Source organism: Empidonax traillii, unplaced genomic scaffold (assembly GCF_003031625.1).
Source record: "Empidonax traillii isolate 1590-97213 ecotype Southwest subspecies unplaced genomic scaffold, ASM303162v1 scaffold337:size667617, whole genome shotgun sequence".
NCBI lineage: Eukaryota > Metazoa > Chordata > Aves > Passeriformes > Tyrannidae > Empidonax > Empidonax traillii.
Window position 1 is genome coordinate 573,085 of NW_020955530.1, and position 20,027 is coordinate 593,111.

Here is a 20,027-nt window from a genome sequence, read left to right on the forward strand (position 1 = left end):
GAAGATCTTGCTTAATCAAGGACTTCCAAATGCAGTTAGAACATACTAGAAAGGAACTTGGGCTGGAGCTCAGACAAGAGGAGGGGGAGGGATAATCCACAATCACTCCCGACACACAGGGGAGACCCGACATCTCAAAGTGCTGGCTGCAGCGTTCCCTGAGACATAAATCAGGCCACTCATGAAGGGGCTGCTCTGCCAATATACATAGAGAGAAATACTAGACGGAAAGAGGCAAATCTGCATTAGATCCATCTCTAGCACAGCAGAAATCCTTTACGCCACTTAGATGAGAGAAACTGATGTTTGCAAACCACAGAAGGTTTGGCAAGGGTAAAATTGTACATGCTAATGAGCCCCCAAAGAATTTTGACCTGTGAAGGATATTTAACTACTGAGAAAGATTTATATCCAATAATACACAAAAATGGAAGTGAGCACCGAGCACGGGGAATTAGAAACACACTACAAACATCCTCCTGCTCACATCAGTCAGTACTGAGAAATAATTCAAGAAAATACCAGAAACACTTTTTAATATGTAAGCAGTGAGAAATTAAGAAACCTTAGCCTGAAAAAGTGCTTGGTATGGTCTGTCACTGTCTGTGTTCAGTATTTAAAAGCCTTATTGCTACAAAACACTGTACCAGGTCCTTGCACAGGGAGACTCTGCTCTGGAGAACTTCTTGTCTGCCCAGTCACTATCAAGGAGGTTTTATGTTACTGTGGCACAAGAGTCAAGTGATGTATTATTGATGGGCCAGGCATTAACCGAACCCAGATTTCTCAAGCCTCAGGTCAACGAAACAACTGCAAGACTATTCATCTCTCCACACTACCAGGCAGATGTGTTCACCCTTTAAATGACATTTCACCAAAAGAGCTTGCAATAAAACTTCTATATTAATTCTTTTCAGAACCATGACTTCATGAAGTCAGACATTTTCCCAACCAGCTTTCTGCCCAGCCTCACATAAGAGAAGATTCCACCCAGTGAGGTCACAGCAGTACCTCCATTATCTACTGTTAGTGCAGGCAGTTGTCATTCCCTCTGCATATGTTTGCAGACAATGCACAAATTCACATCTGTAATAAAGAGATTATCCCCATCACAAGGGAAGCATAAAAAAACCCCCTCTTTTATTCCTGAGACTGATCAAACACTGGCACAGGTGGTGCAGAGATCCACCCAAAGAGGTTGCAGAGAGGTGATGGAGTCTCCATCCTTAGAGGGACTCAAAACCTGATGGGACACGGCCCTTGGAAACCAGCTCTGAACAGGCAGCCGGACTACATGACCTCTGGAGGTCCCTTCCAGCCTTACCTTCTCCAGGATTCAAATCTGGCTTGTGCCTACACACCAACCAGATTGGCCAGGCACCCTGTGTGGTCACGGGTACCGCTGTTTCGGTTCCCTCCTACATCAAGGCAAGAAAGTCCAAAAAACGACCAATTTTTCCTTTAGACTGTAAAAATAATTAGACATAATTGCTATAACGGTGTAATAAAGATTCAGAAAAAGAGTGTAATTTCTCTGATATAACCAATATATCTCAGTAAAGATAAGTCTCGATTCAGAAAGTCTATTTCTTGAGAATTCAGGATGTTGGTAAATATGATCAAGGGCACTTGCCACCATCCACATCTAATTCACAAATGCAGACTCCAGTTTCTCTGCTACTCAGTTTGACCACACTTGCACAACACTCCTGTTCACTCTAAATAAGTCTGTCATTAAAGGAAATTCTCAAAGCAAAAGCCATTTTCCAAGCCTTTTATTTGACATTTGGTTTTAAGCAAAAGAAAGAAAAATCTGCAACCCCACCTAGCTTATTTATTGCTATTTTAAAAGCATGTCAAGGCAGGAGGTTGTTTTCAACCACCTGCTGAAAACACTTAGACATGAGAAAGCAGATTCAACATTTTCGTGTTCCCAAATCCTGTTTGAAAGGAGCCAGGAGACTCCTTTTATCAACACAGCTCCAAGAACCAGGACCTTCCCATCGTTTGGGGGAGGATCTTCTGCTACACATTTCTCTAAGTGCCAATCACAGCTGGGCCAAGGCGAGCGCTGAAGCTTCCAAAATAGCAGCAATACCAGTTGTTCGAGATAGCTCAGTCATTTCCAAGGGACCAGCCATGCACAGGACACCTTTTTGGCTCAGCCAAAAAGGACGCCTTTCAGGCTGCCAAGGCATCAGGTGGTGAGTTAAGCATTAACAGCTTTTTTAAAGCATAGTTGGAAATACTCAAGACTTGGCCTGAAGATGTGTCAGGAGAGGTTTAGGTCAGTATTAGAAAGAGTTCTACACCCAGAGGGTGGTTGGGCACTGGAACAGGCTGCCCAGGGCAGCACCAAGCCTGACAGAGCTCATCCAAGCTGTTTGGATGATACTCACTGGCACGTGGTGTGACTCTTGGGGATGGTCCTGTGCAGGGCTGGGAGTTGGACTTGATGATCCTTGTGGGTCCCTTCCAACTCAGCATATTCCACGATTCTGTGACTTAAAAGTCTGCTCTATGCTTTGTGGAGAATGTTAGGATTACAGAGGAACACATATAATTATCCAAAATCAGGAGAGAGGGGCATGGCCTGGCATAAAGTAAACTCTGGAACCATTTCAGGTATGTTTTCTCCCTAACTTGGACAAAGATTGAGAAAGGATCCTTCCTAAGGCTATTTCTGTTTGGACTAGATCTTAATCTTTCCAATAGTTCTGTAAAGAGTAAGCTGCTCCCCCCTTTCCCCACCTAAAATACAGTAGATTGAAAGAATGGTTTAGCACAATTCACTACAGCAGACAAGCAGCCCCACATTTGTCAAGACAATTTCTTCAAGAACAACCAGTCCACCAAACCCCACATAACCCAACAGCACCCACCCTTGTTAAAAGTTTTGTCCTTCACTTTCCCTCTTCTACCCCAAACATTTCAGCTGTAACATTCAGCTCATCAGCACCCAGCTCCGTGCCTGGCATCTCACCTGAACAGCAATAAATTAACATTAAATAATCTAAAGCAGCAGAGAAAGAATGGAGAGATGAGGTTTCAAAATGATACTTTTATTTTAACTAAACAAAGGACACAAGCTCCAATTAACATAAAAATTTTATACTGCGTTATGGCAAACACAGGACCAGTATGCTCAGAGCACAGACAAATGATTTTCAACTTAAATTTGTAAAACGGGCTGAAAGTCATCAACTGAAAAGCAAAACTCAGAATACATACAAAGGACAGAATATGGGATTATTCTTTTAATTAAATATACCCAATTTTTTTTTATATTAACAATTTAAAAGTATTTAAATACATGCTGAAGTAGCTAAAGTTTATATGATCCGCACAGTATGCAGATATAAAGTTACAAGAAGTATTTTGGAGTTGTATAAAAAACGTAACTTTTCCCCCCAGACAAAGCCTATGTAAGTGTAAGGTACTATCCTGGCAAGAGACTATTCTCTGCCTGCATGCAGTCCTGCTGAAAACCTCCTACTGAGTCAGCTCTCTGGTACTTAACTTGCAGGCAGGTTTACTCTCACAGCATGCAGTCAGTGATGAAAATCTCTGTAAAAACCATCTTTTGAGTTATGATGAAACGGAAACAAGTTTTTCAATAAAACAGGTCGTATAACCCACTTGTTTTGAAGGGGAAGAAGAAATTGCACCCTACTCTGCTTCTTTTCCCTGTTGCTAAATGGATTTTTAAAAAAGCTTTTTTTGTGTTTTACATTCCCCCCCCCCCAATAGTTCATAGTCAAAATTATCTTATTTGAATCTGTAAGAATCGCAACAATGGTCTTACCAATTATCTAACTCTGAGCTCAGAGGCTTTGCCTGTGTAAGTCATAGTCACCAAAATTTCACACATCCTTTAATTACTTTAAGAAATATTTACACCTCCTGATTAAATATTCATTCAGGAATAAGTTCTGACCAGTTACTGTACACTCGCAAGTCATCCTTTCTCTGAAAGTACTGCAGCTCCTGGTTTTTTGGTCAACACAAAAGACAACCAAGCACGTTATCCAAAGCTCATCCTCAAGCCACTGATCCGCTGGAGTTGTCTGCTTTGCCGGGACAGAGCTGCTTGGGAAGGTTCACAACCGGGCAAAAGTGGATCATCGAGGGCTTCCTAATCCTGTAAAGCTTTCAGAAAATGTGCTGTTCAAGTCCAGCTGTCATGGGTTTGCCTACTTTCAACAACGTAAGGAAGATATAACCCGTGAAAATCCTTTGCTATGCTTGATGCATCCATTAAATGCTTTTGATGACAGCAGAAAAACTGGCATTTGTGATTTGACATTTCAATGAATTTTATGTAACCTGTGGAGATTTCACAATACGCCAAATTTCAAACAAGTCCAAGAGCTAAAAATGTTCATTAAATGTATGACAATTATTTTAATCAGCATGTTCTTCATAAAAAAAAAAAAAATCAGCTATTTTTGGCTCCCTTCTTATTTAATCCACAGAAAATTTAAGTGAACAGTAAATGCAGAACAGCATCTGTCCTAAACTCCCAAATACTACAATCTGCTAATTTACTGTGAGGACAGTTAAAGCTCTGTAAAACTCTAATCAATAAACCTTTGAAAACGGCTTTTTCTGCTACATCCCTGTTTTATATCTGCATGCATTCAAGTGCATACAATTCTTAGGTTTTTATATTCCATGAAAGGTAGCAGGCAATTTTAAAATATCTTCTCCGTGTTTCAGGAATGTCAAGTAATATTGTCGTACATTGCTTTCAAACTGAAAGTATGCAACAGCAAAATTTCGCATACTTCAAAGCCCACTCATTCTGACCGTAAATTGCACAATGTTAAATTAGTTTCAAGATTGTACTTTTGTGAAATGAGTTTCACTCTTTCAGTTTCTTCCAAGTGTTGGCCTGAAAAGAGCACCTAGTGAAGTCTGATCTTCAAAAATCTACAAAGTGACTTCCGTGCTGGAATCTCCAAGTTAACCCCGATTTATGAGGAAGAGAACAGCCCCCTTGTTCAGGGATACACGAGCCACAAAGATTGTACTGATGTGAAATTTCAGCTTCGTCACAGCAATTTCACACTTCAGATGCAGTTACAGTAATTCTCAGGAGGACCTTGCTGTGAGCAGCTTTCTTTGCAAACTGTACAGAATAGGAACTCAATAGTTGAACAAGACACTGACTCTTTTTCTAGAATTGTACATCTCACTGTACATATTGCTTTGGAAACAACTAAATACAATGGTCCGTCATGCAAGCCATGAGACTGTCAAAACTTCTCTTGTTCCACTAACTTCAAATAAGTTTGTACAAATAACTTAGCCAATCTGCATAAATACTGCACATGGAATTATGCTGAAAGACGCTTGGGAGTCAACATTTTCTACGAAAATATGCAACTATGACTAAAAGCATTAAATACTAACTGCCCACCTTACTATCACCGTGTACAGCGCCATTGTAAGATGTGCTCTCTATAGTGTACACAAAATCAAGACTGTTCATACATTTTAAAATACTGGGTGCAAAATAAAAATAGAATAAAAAAACCAAACCACAACCCTGCTGGTTCAAGCGGCACGATGTGTATTTTATAGAAGATTTTAAGAAAAGTGGAAAATTTAGGCTACCAAAAATTATGGGACATCCCAGAGTTAGTATTTTAGTTTTAAAACTTTAAAATTTACTACTATGAAGGAACATTAATGAGCAAAACTTGACCTACTGCCAGTATTTAGTCACACAGTTAAAGACAGTGACTATAAGCAATTAATTAGAAAACCAATTATGTAATTAAAGCACTGGCAACACCAGACAAGACTTGTTGACTGCACAGCAAGGAAAGCCATGAGATGAACATATTTAGGTACTCTGACTACAGCTGGTTAATGACTTTATACCTGAGATGAAAATTGAGAGGTAAGAGAACTAGTTATGGTGTAAATAATTCTCAAATGAAAACCAAGCGTGCAGAGGTAACTGCATTTTAAAAAAATATATGCAAGATCACAACTGACATTTCCCTCTTATGATTATTTTCACTCTGCTATTCAGAAAAACACTTTAACTCACTTTACCATGTGATAGATTGTGTTCTGAAGCTGTTTTAAAGGCTCCTGTGATTCCAATGCTTTAACAATTCATGGATTTTTGAGTAGAAGCAGCACACTCTACTCCCTAGTCTTAAGAAATTTAAGGCACCCATAAGTAGCAAACTTCATGCCATGTTTTCATTCTAGGGAAAAATCTGATTTTTCCCTTCAACAGAAAAAAATAATAACCATGAATTCATAAAAGTGATCAGAATGCCACATTCTCTGTCAGTGAGGCAACAGTTTAGTGATATTTAGCTTAAAAAAGCCACTGTCTACAGAGCTACTACTGAAGCCACAGAATCTTCACTAACAGGTTACAAAATATGTAATATTGTGACAGAACAGAAAGTTTGTTTTAATTTCTGAAAAAGCTAAAAGGTAGAAGCAGAGCAAGGTTGGGCCCCAAGGAACAATGAAAGAAAATAAATGGGAAACATTTTTCCATGATACATACACTTAATTTATACAGCAAACTTCCAAGTTTAATGGATCACTGTACCACAACAATGAGTGCAAATACATGTTTCTGTGGGCAGGAGCACTGCTAAAAAAGCATATTTTGTTTTCATCAGTATGGAATGAGAGTAAATCACTTCTCTGATGAACGGAAATTTCATTCCATATGTCAGAAAACGCATCTACGATTTATTACCAGAATCAGCTCAAAACACTTCCCATAATCACAAAGCTCAAGTAATATGTAGCCATTAGACACAAAGATATACAAGATTTTGGTTACAAGTGCATTAGCTTCAGATTCTGAAGCTTAATTCTTTGCTTCTGCAGCTTCTTTGTCGTGTTTTTCCTTTGCTTTCTCTTTTTCTTCCAGTTTTTCTTCTTTTTGAAGCAGTGACATAATCTCAGCAACCTGACTAGTGCCAATATCAATATCTTCTTTGTCAATCAATTCTACTACCTGGATGAACATAAAATGAAATTGAGAGAGCATTTAGTTTTTACATGATTTAGGCATTTTCCTATAATAAAATGTTAAGACAACAAAAGTATTCAGTTCTCATGTTCAAGAAAAACAGGATTTCTTTTCTTATATGAAAGACAAATTCAAATCACAACCAGTACCTCAAACATACCCCGAGTATTAAAAAAAAAAGCTAAAATGTAAAACAATTGATCTAGAACTTTTGAACTTTGTGTGTGCAGCACATAAAGATTCACATTTTAAAACAGACCCATTTACTTTATTTATTCCAATGGAAAGCCCAGATTCAATACCATCTGGAACAGTATTTAAGACAGTTATTTATCGGCCTACTTTTATCAAAAAAGATCTACTGCACCAAATAGGCACAAATTTAAAGTATAGGGGGGGTGGGCCTTTCAGAAAGCAAATGAAAAAAATAATCTGGTAGATGATTCCAAATTCCTTTATATAGCTTTTTATATGAATGTATTATTGGCATAACTCCTCAGGTTCCTAGAATTATTCTGCAATACATGCAGAGTTCAGAAGTACAGTTTATCTGTGCTGCTAAATGTACAAGGGCCGTTTAGAGAAACAGGGAAGATAATCACCACTGGGACAACTTCAGTATAGAGGGAAAATGTGGTTCAAAAGGCTGTTACTGGATTTTCTAGCTGGCCTGAAGTCTGCATGCTATTTCTGTCTTGAGTAGGAAAATGACTTGCAGGGAAATAAGTTTCAGGACTGAATTCATATCTGAATTTACCAAGTAAAAAAGAAACAAGAAAATGCAGGTGGAAATGCAGAGAAAATCTGAGAATGTTCTGCAAAATGAGACAACAGGACAAATCAGGCAACAAACACAGGCCGTTTACAATGGACTTAAAGGACAACTGATGGTCTGTTGCCCTTCAAGCACAGGAAATACAGGTCTCAGAGACAGTCAAGGTAGGCAAGACACAAGCAGACAAGAGCAGCTACTATCTTATGTTGACATCAAATATATCTATGAGCATTCTGTCAAGACATTGGCCAACAGTGGTGTTCCTAAAGTAGTTCTTCTACTCCCTCCCCATTTTTAAATGGCAAAAAAAAATTACCATACTTTATCAAACTTGACATAGACGTACAGGAGAATCTATAGCTTTAAAGGTAGTGTGGATAACAGATATGGGATCAAGATCTTTCTTTCCCCCAAAAAAACCCCAGCCATAAGGATTCTCAAGATGCTAATATGCATTGCAGGATCTATTTACAATACATTACCAAAAACCTCACTGGCATAAAGTAAAGACTCTTTCAAAGACAGCACTACCAATTAAAGTCAAAGCAGATCCAATGTTTGAAGGATGGTTAGCTTTATTTTCTTGAAATAGTCCAAAGACTTACCTTAACAACATTATCTATATCAATTTTTCCATCCTTGTTTTCATCTAGTGCCTCTGCAATCCTAGTTAGCTTCTCCTCTGGAATCTTCTGAATTTGTTTCATTGCATTGATTAGTTCAGCAATACTGATGAGATTCCCCCTGAAGAGAAAGCAAAAACTGTACATGCCAAGCAGGTACTCCAAAGGAGTAAAGTTGACAAAAGGCAGTACTGAAAGTCACTACACTGCAGACATTTGTAAAAATATTATGTAATTATTTACAATTCTGAAAAGAATGCAAAAAGCAAAAATTAGTTCATGATCAACACACAGATTTTTATCTTACCATTGAATCCCATGCTTCTAGTTTCCATGTTTTATTTCACAAATACAAGTATCCAGAGCATTTGAAATAAAGTTAAGCACAGTTCTTGTGCTTCCCAGACTGTTTATCTATTGCCCTTTGGACCTCCACCCCCATTTACCAAAGATACAGTGCCATGCCTTTGTCATCCTTTTGGATTTAGAGGCTGACCTACACAAAATAATTGAAAGTCACAGAAAAACAAAAGCTGAGAATTAATCACTTGAGCAGTTTCTCATATCAAGGACCAGACTCTGCAGCAGAAAGGACTAACAGGTTTCAGATGCCTGCACTGTCTGCCCACTGATCTCATGAAGTTGTCTGTGCTACCTAAAGCCTCTGCTTGCCTGTGCATTTTGCTAGTTTGAAGAACCATCTTCCAGTACAGATCCAGCTGAAATTCAGGAGACAGTGAACCCAATAAATACTAAACAGAAGAGCTTTATCAGTGTAGTCCCAGCTCCTCTGGGCACAGATGGACTTTTATTCAAGGAGCATTTCTCCATCTGCCACCAAACATCCTGGACTGGTGTCATTTCCGTGACTCTCAATGGCTCGATAATGACTGCACCAACTTGAAGGCTGAAAGACAAGCCTTTGACAACTAAGCACTATTTAAACTAATAATTTTCAATCATCCACAATCACCTACAAAATTATTCAGAAAACCATCCACTACAAAGTATAATTACATTCAGTACAAGCAGATTCTGCATTGTATTGTAATTTACAAATTCAGATGGTTTTGATCAACCACTTCTCTGCAGCGCCATTCACATGGCTGCCCTAATGCTACTACACAAAATCTGAAACAAATGACCGTTTGCCCTGGGGACTGGAAAAACAAAGTTCAGAAGCAACAAAAGCAGTATCCTTGTTTCTGTTTAGTTATGCTCTTTGGGAGCTGGGATCCTCTCTCAATGAATCACACAAAATGGTGCAAGCATGAACTAGATTAATTCAGCATTCGTGACCACAAACCATGAGAATCTGTGTCACAGTTTCCAGGTAATGAAACTATCAGGAAGGTCCTTCCTTGGAAAATCAGAAGCGTGATAAAAAATTGAGATGAAGTGAATTTTTTTGGAAAGGGACTGTGTAAAATGATCTCCTCACTTCCATCAGACCCGTTCCCCCATTTCTCTCCAGAGAAACCACAGACTTCTTTGAAATCTTTTTCCTCACTAATATCTTTGCTAGTAATAAACAACAGACATGAACATGCTCACCACACCATTGTGCATCTTTTCAGCCAGTGACACAGGGCAAACCTACTGCGTGAGGAGCTTGACTAAAGGCACGATTTCATCTGTATCACCACTAGTGCCAGAGATGTGAACAAGATGGTAAGATAAGCTTTGACTTTCAGAACACCCTGATCTGGGGTATTGGACAACTTTTTTTGCTTCCTCATTTCAACCATATTTAACCTTGGAAGAGAGAAAACCTACAGCACAAATTTGTTAATTTTATTTATACAAAATCAATTACCTCAACATTTTAAACAGCAAGTTATTTATCAATTCTTTTCTAACCATACATCAGACAAAAGCAAGAGTGAAGCTGAACCACCAGAGACACATCCAGTGCTTCCAAGTCACTTACCCAGCAGGAACATCAGCACCATCCAGCTTTTCATCCACTGTCTTTTGACTTGTCTCTAATTCAACAATAATTTTGTCTATCTGACCAATCATTCGGTTGACTCTCTTTGTCAATCTCTTGCTCGCCTTTGACTCTTCTACTGCCTCTTCCTGGCCAGTTTTAGAGAGCTCTTTTATCTCTTGCAAATCCTAAAAGAAACAGTCAAGAGGGAGAAAAGCTTTTGCTGGTGTGAATTCACAACAACAGACTTCAACTAGCATTTCAAGACAGGAGCCATTTGTAAATGAAGCGCAAATGAAGAGACATATTAAGCCAGACTGGAAGTAAAACAATAAATCCTAACACTGCTTCCTATTTCATGCACCCCTTAAATGTTATTTTCCACATCTTTCATAAGACTGGGTAAGATTCATTTCACTTGACTTGAAGTTTCTGTAATACTGACATCTACCCTTGGTAAGAAAGAACTGCAGCAAGCAGCAGGCAGTCAGCTCATGTCAGCCTAGTCACCCTGGGAATAAGAGCAGGAACAGGATTCTCATCTGCTGGGAACTAGTCCAGCGACAACAACTAGGCTTTGAACATGTTATACAAATGAGGCTCTGCATTGTCCCATGCAAAGTTCATTCACTCAGCTACCAGCTTCAGGCTAACAGACAATCAACCAAGATAATCTTTGAATTTGTGGGTCATTTCTGCTAAAACTAAACATGCACAGAAAAAAGAACTTCCATGTCCCATTCTTCACCTCACTATACTCCTGGATATCACCCTTCAATTCCTCAAGCTCCTCCTTCTCCTTAGTTAGTGATTTTTTCTGTTCCTGCAGCTTGGTGCAAGCATCATTCAGCACATCAATCTCCTCCTTGGTGATTTCCTCGCCCTGTAACAGAAAACATACACAAATTAGTGAAAGTCACATCTGTGATTTTCCTCAAAGGTCTTTTACCAGAAAAGAGAGATTCAAGATTCTTTTCCCATGTTTGAAGTCAATACTCTCATAACCATTTTGAGGCTAATGCAAAGATTTTAAATGGTAAGGCAGTTAGTTTGCTAGGGTTCATATTTTATTGAAGTGCAATATTAGTAAATTCAGCTAATGTGACTGATTATGTGCATTGTGGTGATTAGAAATTCTGTAGCTAATCACCTCATTTAAGAATGTTTTACTTCGTTCTTTGCTAGCTTAAGGAATTTAAACAATGGAGAAACAATTCACTATGTAGAGGAAAGATAAAGTACACTAAAAAAAATTGTGAAGTTTGGGAAGTTGAGCTGTAGAAAAGTTATCTTCAGCAAATGTTGTGAGAATGAGGATGAACATCCATAGTTTGTGAAGTACACCTGTCTCTTGAAAAGCTGAGAATAAAAAACGAACCTTCATACTGAAAAAGACTTCAAGATGATTAATTAAAAATGTTAAAATCCCATAATACTACCTATATTTAGTGTATTAATCTTACCCAGACACCAGCTTTTATTTTGAATGGCTAAACTTTGAACAGAAACATAAGCACAGTACAGAAAGACATGGGCAAACAAGGATGTGTGGAACACAGAGCAGAAGAATGATGTGCTTTCAAGAACCAACTGTGGAACAGGCATCCAGTCCATCAACTCAGAAAGAGTTTCAGTGTAATGCTAATATCTGGGCATCAATCTCACTTCTGACTTTAATGCAATATCTGTAGTTCACAGTAGCAAAAAAGGTTTAAAAAAAAAAAACCGAAGCAACTTAGTTTAAAAACAAATTCCTTTCCCTCAAATAAAATGAGTCATCTTCAAGAGGCATTTTTCCTTTAAGAGGCAAGAATTCCACTGAGTTTAAAATCTTTGGAAGCATCTTTAGGGGACAGGCCACACTGTAACCTCAGTTAACTGAACTGTCACACTAACTTAACTTTCTGTTTTCTCTTATCAGTTTGGGCTGCTGAGGAAGTCCTTCTCGTGGCCTGGTGTCAACACATTCTCACGGCTTTGGTGCTGCAACAGGCAGTGATACAAATGCTATGACAGATGTGGCAACAAATATCCTTCCTGTTTCCAAATGAGATCATCCCAGCCTTGCCTGCCTCCCTCCCACAGCATTCCCCGTGGCTGCACTTCATGCACCCAGCTAAGCAGTCAGTGAGGCAGCCAACTCCCCACTCAACAACACTCATTTCCATGTGAATTAGTTCCATTTGGTTATTACCATTAAAACCTCCTTGGCAGCATTCTGAAGGAAATAATGTTACGGTAACAGCAGGTAGATAATGATGCTGTTGAGAAAAACTGAAAATACTTTTCTACTTAAAACACCCATTTTAAATTAATGTTGTTATTCTGCAAAGTAACACTGGGACTGAGAAAAATCCCAACGTCAAACCCCATGGACAAAAACAAGCTACAAATAAAACACGAAGTGCAACTGGAACATGAAAAGGAAGCCTACAAGAGTTGGAAGCAGGCACAGGTGATCCAGGAAGAATACAGAGACTGTCCCACCACACATGGATGGGTTCGGGAAAGCCAAAGCCTAATGGAGTTAAATTTGGTGAAGGATGTGAAAGGCAACAAGAAGGGCTTCTACAAGTATACTAGCAGCAAAAGGAAGTAAAGAGAAAATGTTTCTCTCACGTATTCTCACTCCTCTCTTCTCTGGCTGCAATTATATCTGCACAGTAACTTTTTTCCTTCTTAAATATGTTATCACAGAGGTGTTACCCCATCTCTGGTTGGCTTGGCCTTGGCCAGCAGCAGGTCCATTCTGGAGCCTGCTGGCATTGGCTCTGTCTGACTTGGGTGAAGCTTCTCACAGCTTCTCAGAGAAGCCACCCTTAAAGCCTTCCTCCCCTGCTACCAAAACCTGGCCATGCAAACCCAATACAGGCTGTCAATGCCTTCCTCATTCTTTACCGATAAGCGCCTTCAGGAATCCCAGGTCTTGGATATCAGTGTCAGGAGAAAGGAAGACCTACCATCTGGTTAGAGAACATTTAAACAAACTGAACACATTCAAGTCCATGAGACTTAATGGGATACAAGCAACAAAAAATAGGATACAGGCACAAGTGCTGAGGGAGCTGTTTGGTGTTACTGAGAGGCCACTGTCCATAATCTTTGGAAGGACATGGTGATCAAAGAAGACTCCTGAGGACTGGAGGAAAGCAGATGTCACTCCTATCTTCTTCAGTAAAGGAGAGAAGGAGACCAGCCAGGTAGCAAAGGAAAAAGAGCATTCACTGCCTGTAGCAAAGGATGCTCTGATTACAACAAAGCATTCTAAGTCTAGAAATTACCTATTACTTTAAAGGTGGCAAATTACGTTCTACGCTATACTGAAGAAATAAAGAGTACACTGAAATGTTTTTTAGCATATATACATTGTCCATTAGCAGTTTAGAAGTGGAAGTCAATACAAATCTAGTAGTCTAGTCCAAACCTAGTTCCTTACTTAATGCTCTGCTCCTAGCTACACCCTTCAAAAGAAGGGAAGAGTCATCTTGACCTACTCGCACCCTCTCCCTCCTCATGTGTAAACTATAAATGTGCACAGACCCATTACATCTACAACCAGTGGAAATGCCCCCCAAAATGGGTATATTAATTTCAACAATAAATTTAGATTAAGACAATATAGGAGATACTCAGAGATGTTTTGTGCTGACTTTAATTTCTGCACTGGCGGTTTAAGAATTTTCAGTCTACTAAGCCGTTGTTTTTAACTGACAGAACACGGTGAGAGAGTTAAAAGTGAAGGACAGACAAGCAACTTATCATGGTTCTTATGTGGATGCTTTGAGCCTTTGCATTCAAGTGTGAAAACACGTAGTTATCCAGATTACCTTGATGCCTTCCAACACAGGTGCTGTATCTATCAGTGTCTCCGAGTGCACAGCCACATCTGCCCTTGCCAGTTCTTTTTCAGTATCCACAGCCACCTGGACTTTTTTAGCTTGCAGAGCAGCTGCTTCGAGATCTACTGCTGGTTCCACCTCTTTCTAAATTTCAAACAGTCATTAAGTTTCAATTAACAAAAAAACCCAAACCCATTCTCTCTATTAGCATCAGTAAAGAGTGACTTCTCACAATAGAAACAGTTGCCAAAGTAGACACGCACATTTTTATGAGATGTTAAAAAACTGCAACATAGTGAGTGGGTTTCAAATTAACATACACCCACTTGCACCCAATGAACTACATTTTGTGAGCTCCTGAGGCTTAACTCACCAGTAAAGCAGGTCAGCAGCTTTTATAGTCAAGTATTATACAATAACATTTTCGAGTTAATGACACATAGAACCAAAGATAAGAACTTTTAAAGTATGGGATGCAGAATATAAAACAAAACCCAAACAAAACACAATCTTTGCTAGAGAAAAAGAAGTCTTCTCTTACTACTCTAATTAAGAAGAGAAATCACAGACATGTAAGATCAAGCCAACATTTCACAGTAAATCCTTCTGTGTAGCAGTGAGTTTTAATGTTCTCCCACATCTTCCATACGTGGATTTAAAGTCCATTTCTTGCAGGCAACACCTACAGCAGAGGCAGTAACTCATAAAATGTTAGTTTTTTTATCACTGACATTTACTTCTCAACAGTTGCAAGCAGAACTTACCACAGCTGCAACTTCAAGGGTTTCTTTGGCTTTCTCTGCAGCTTCAGACAATCTTTCCATCTCTTTTTCTTCATTTTCTTTTCTGATGGCTTCCTCTTCCTGAAGCGTTGCTTCCAGACGAACTTTGTTATCTATTTTTTCACCTTCAACTTCTGCCACTTTCACTTGGGCCTCTTTGGCCTAAAAATACAATAAGAGCCTAATAAAAGTGGGTGTATATATATATGTATATATATATATATATATATATGCATATGTATGTATGTCTGCATGATGTAAGAAGTTTAGATATTCCTTCTGAGGGAGGTAGTACAGGTATGCTCATGAATCAAGTTGAAACTCCCAAATGTTACCCAATTTTTGCATTTCTCAGGAAAAGATGACTCTCTTTTTTGAGAAAGTTTTCTGAAGAAAGTTTCTGTTTCTGGTGGAATCGTGAACTTTTCATCCTGAAATTGTACATGTTCTTCATTCTCTTTCTCTCAAGACTACGAATAATTTAATAATTTCTCTCTCTACGTATTTTCATGTACTAATGTCTTTATCTGGCCCAGAGCATTCATGGGTTTTTTGTGAGTAAAATGTGTATTCTAAACCTTTTTATGTTATTACTGTCTGCTGCCATGCAATCCACTACTGCCTTATGTTTGCTTTATTCTCATACCCCTCCGCACATAACACAATTTCTTCTGCATTTGAAGGTCACTCAAAACTATCCATGGTTTAGTTTTTCATGGGAAAGAAAGGAACCAAGAAGAACATCTACTTCTCTGAATGGATTTTCAGTGATGACACTGAAAGCTGGTTACATACTGTCAATACTTACAACACTATCTGGTAGTGTCTGAAGTGTTGTTTTGAGCTGATCAGCTGGAGAAAGGGTATCTGGAAGATACATGGCTCTGGATAAAATAAGCAATGAAGTCGGGATTTCCTGGTTCAGGTGCAGATCTAACCACTGTAAATGCAGAACAGGAAACAAATCTTCAACTTTGGGATTTTTGCTTTTTTACAGACAAAGTTAAGGCCACACAAAAAAAGTATATGAAATTTTTTTAACCACTACTTATCAGTCAGTATCCCAGAAGAGGAACTACAGGCTACAACCAGAATTACAGCAATTGCACTGAAATACAGGAAGAAGTATTTTGTTTGAACAACTATTTCAAGTAGCATTCAGTGAGTATTTGAAAAAGTGGTTTGTTTCAAATACATCTTAGAATCACAGAATGTTTTGGATTGGAAGAGACCTTAAAGATCATCCATCTAGTTCCATCCCCCTTGCCATGGGTAGGGGCACCTTCCACCTTTACTCAAAGCCCCATCCAACCTGGCCTTGAAACCTCCAGGGTTGGGGAGTTCACAACATCTCTGGGCAACTTGTTCCAGTGCCTCACTACTCTCACAGAAAAGAATTTCTTTCTAATACCTAATCTAAATCTGCCCTCCTTCAGCTTAATCAAAAGGACTTCTCAGAATGAGAACAAAAATCAGAGCTAGCAACTGCAACCAGGCCTGTGTGTTCAGCCCTGCAAAACCATACCTGTTTAAGCTGCTCCTTGAGACGCTGCTCCGTCACACCAAGAGCTCTCATCCCTCGGGCACGACAAGCTGCCTGCAGTTCTTTAACAGTCAGGGTATCAACTCCTTCTTCAGCAATCATCTGCACAGTGCAGAAAGTCAACTTCAGCACACAACAGCTCAAAACAGAGGCACCATCATCCCTGCACAGTCCATGTTTTACGATGGCCACTAGAGGCTGCTGCGGTAACACAGAACAGCCTCCACTGCTCAAATATCTCTGTAATGGCCATGGCAATCTCCAATACTTCTATCAGATCCTTTACAAATTACACTTTCAGAGAACCAGTTTTGTTTGTAATATAATTACTTCCATTTCGATTAATAGTAGATTAAAAAAAGGTCAGTTTTTTCTTTACAAAAAAGGGCACCCGATTTTAAGCTCTTCAAGCCTTTTCGTTCTAAGTTAGCTCAAAAAAACAAGACAATTACGACAAAAAAGAAAAATACCTAGAAAAACAAACATACATATTTCCACACATTCTCACTACTCTTATGTGCCAAAATTATCATCCAGTGCCTATCTGGAACGACTCACCTTGTCATCTGCTTTTATGCTTCTCAACCTCATAGTCAGCTGGAAGCGGAGAAAGTTATTTGTCCCAATTGACTGAAGTTCCAGCAATTTACAAAGTGCCACCAACTGAGGCCTGGTCAGATTGTCCAGTGTCAGCTCATCTTCAAACAGTTTAGAGAACCTTAAGATCTCCTCATTACTGGGTCTTTCACCAGTTTCCCTGATCTGTAAGAAAAAAAACAAACACACTCAAAGCTTTTCAAAGCAGATGTTAAGGTTGGGCTTTTTTTGAATAAAAATTTGTTTTGAATAAAACATCCTCCTCATTTGCCAAGCACTTTGCATCAGTTTTGGGATAGGAAGTAGCACACAAAGAAGGAATGACACAAATTTTTAAAAAACAACTTATATACTACAAAAGGCAAAAGGATTGATAGTGTCACAGTTTCCAACAACACTGCATAATACCTCAAAATATATGTATATACACATCTGAATGAATACAAAGTTGCTAGAGACATCACCCTGGCAAGTATTCTTTCTGATACCACACTTCCTAAACACACAAGCACATTAAAAGCATCACCCTGTGAAGATACAGTAAGAAGTACATCCAGTGGCAAAAATTTTGCAGTGCTGCTGTCCCTACGAAACATGGATTAGGACTCTTACCTACCTACTCCTCTCCACAAGCGTATTTGTTACAATATTGTTCGGTTTTTAGTTCCTAGCTGTTCTGCAACACCCCAGTGCAAATGTTCTTGTACTTGAAGTTATTCCAAAGTATAAACCACTGTTTGGGAAAGGACTCAGCATCCTTCGTACTGGAAGGTTCTATGTAACTACTCATACATATGCAAAGTTAAGCTTTTCAGTGATGTCTGGCCAAAGGGCACTTCACAGTCATTAAATCCAATTACTGGAAGCAGAGATAACAAAGTTCAAAGAAGCGGGAGAAAAATCATTCCCTAGTCTCATCAGGTCATAGTAAAGCATTATCACCTGTATAGACGTTGATTTTTCTATTTAAAAGATACCATCAAAAGCTTATTAGTGACATCATAGCATCAAAAATCTACAGTCTGAAAACCTAACATTACCTATACAGACTGATGTATCATGCCTAACTTTTTTACTTGCAAACTCAAATATTTTAGTAAACAGCTACCGAGAGCACAGGAGAAGGTAAAAATTTGGAAGACATGATGGCCTTGAGTCCATTAATCCCCAAGATACTCATGCAGCAGAGAAACCAACTCAGAGAAAGGCAGGTCAAAGGCCCTGTTCCACTTCACTGATGCCTTCACTACAAGAGCCAAAAATGGCACTTTAAAAATACAAGAAGTATTTCTTCCTTGTTTAAAGAGGCAACCATGTGTTTCTTGAGAGTACAAACTGAAGCTTTCTAGTGCATCACTAGCTACAAAGCAACACAGAGAAATTCTGGAATTCTGCAACAAACATGCTAAGCTATAATCAGTGGTTCTTGCAGTATCAAATACTTCAACACAGAAGAAGTTGTAAAAGAACAGCAAAAAGGTGGGAAGCATTTAAGCTTCATCTTGCTCTGACATTTACTATCTGGTACAGTGAAATGAGATCAATGAATTTTGTCTCTGTGGCACAAATGAGAAATATAATGCTGTAAAAAGCACACCCACACACAAGAAACGCGGGGCTTGAAACTTCTTTTTTAGTCATCAGAGGAACTCGGGACTTCCTCCAGCAAACGTGGAGTGAAACATTATTTATTTCCACAGAAATTAACGGCCAAACACAAATTCTCAGCAGCAGTTCTTTCAGAAGAAAACGAAATGTTCCAAACATGAAGCGCAGCAGTGGCACGTTCCCAGGGTCTGCAGGGTCAGTGTTTCAGCCACTAACTGCTGTAACTAACGATTTACACTGTTCTGCAGATTAAAAATAACAGAAACAGGTAATTGTGTAGAAGCTTCAAAGTACATGGACTTTGCAAGCAGCTTCTGACTGGTGAAATTTGCCACTACCATTATGTGAGGTAACCCACGTGGCACCATCAACATCACCTTATTACCCCACACTCTAAAACTTCACTCTTACCTCTGACAAGCAGGGCAACTTTAAGCTGACAGAACTTGTAAAGTTCAGGTCTGAAATCCCCAGGCTTATGTGCTTTTTTCTGTGCAAATACACGCTCTCCCCAGAGGAGGGGACCACAGCCTTACTTTCAACAAATGTTGTTGGCTCCATCTCTTATTCAACAGCCTCACAATTAAAGAGAAATTGAAAGTGTGAGTGGACCGAGATAAATCCTATCTTGGGAATATTTAGGATTTAAAAGAAGGTATTTTTCTTATCCCCAGGGAATTCTTTATCCTTACCTACAGTTTGCTGAAAGGAACCACTGACAGACCTAAAGGCCATCAGTACAGGAGGTAGATGTCTGACACTCAGTCTCTCTGTCAGCAACTGATCATGAATGGAAAAATTTTGCACCAAACACAGAAACCACATTCCAGCTAAACCCCAGATTACACAACGTTCCTGTCAGTGACCAAAAGGATTTCAGCAGCATGGCAACCCTGCATTTAAAAACTGTTTCTATAAGCAGAATTCGATTTGACCAAAAAAAATTTAATTTCTCCCTCACGACGTTTTAATTACAAAAGAACTCCCTTCTCCCAGTTTTCTTACCCAAGGTTAAAAAAAAGGTCAAAAACTACACAAGTAACCACTGAGCACACAATGTTTCATGTTAGAATTAACTCGTTAATAAAACAAGACAACAAGAAGCAAATGAGCAGAAATACACTGCTAATAGAATAAAAGCACCAGCTAGAACACCAAAGAAGTTCATTACACTGAAGTATTACTTCCAAAAAAGAAATTTATCCTAAAAGAGCTTCTACATCTTGCTTCTTCAAGTCCAACAGGATAAAGGTATCTGATGATTACCACAGACTAAATAAAACACCAAGCCATTTTCTGTAGCAAGAGTAAACAC

General features: G+C 38.9%; 1 protein-coding gene across 1 annotated transcript in view; it reads right to left on the bottom strand.

Annotated features, from left to right (window-relative positions):
- Positions 1 to 3,043: 3,043 nt before the first annotated feature.
- The window catches only part of LETM1 (leucine zipper and EF-hand containing transmembrane protein 1), a 35,255-nt gene continuing 18,271 nt past the window's right edge, over positions 3,044 to 20,027 (bottom strand). The window contains exons 6-14 of the mRNA XM_027891989.1: positions 17,066 to 17,269; positions 16,490 to 16,609; positions 15,773 to 15,904; positions 14,947 to 15,126; positions 14,171 to 14,326; positions 11,092 to 11,226; positions 10,344 to 10,531; positions 8,396 to 8,534; positions 3,044 to 7,000 (exon numbers count right to left, since the gene is read on the bottom strand). Coding sequence (XP_027747790.1) covers positions 6,851 to 7,000; positions 8,396 to 8,534; positions 10,344 to 10,531; positions 11,092 to 11,226; positions 14,171 to 14,326; positions 14,947 to 15,126; positions 15,773 to 15,904; positions 16,490 to 16,609; positions 17,066 to 17,269 — 1,404 coding nt within the window. The 3' untranslated portion in view covers positions 3,044 to 6,850. The remainder of the gene's footprint in view (positions 7,001 to 8,395; positions 8,535 to 10,343; positions 10,532 to 11,091; positions 11,227 to 14,170; positions 14,327 to 14,946; positions 15,127 to 15,772; positions 15,905 to 16,489; positions 16,610 to 17,065; positions 17,270 to 20,027) is intronic.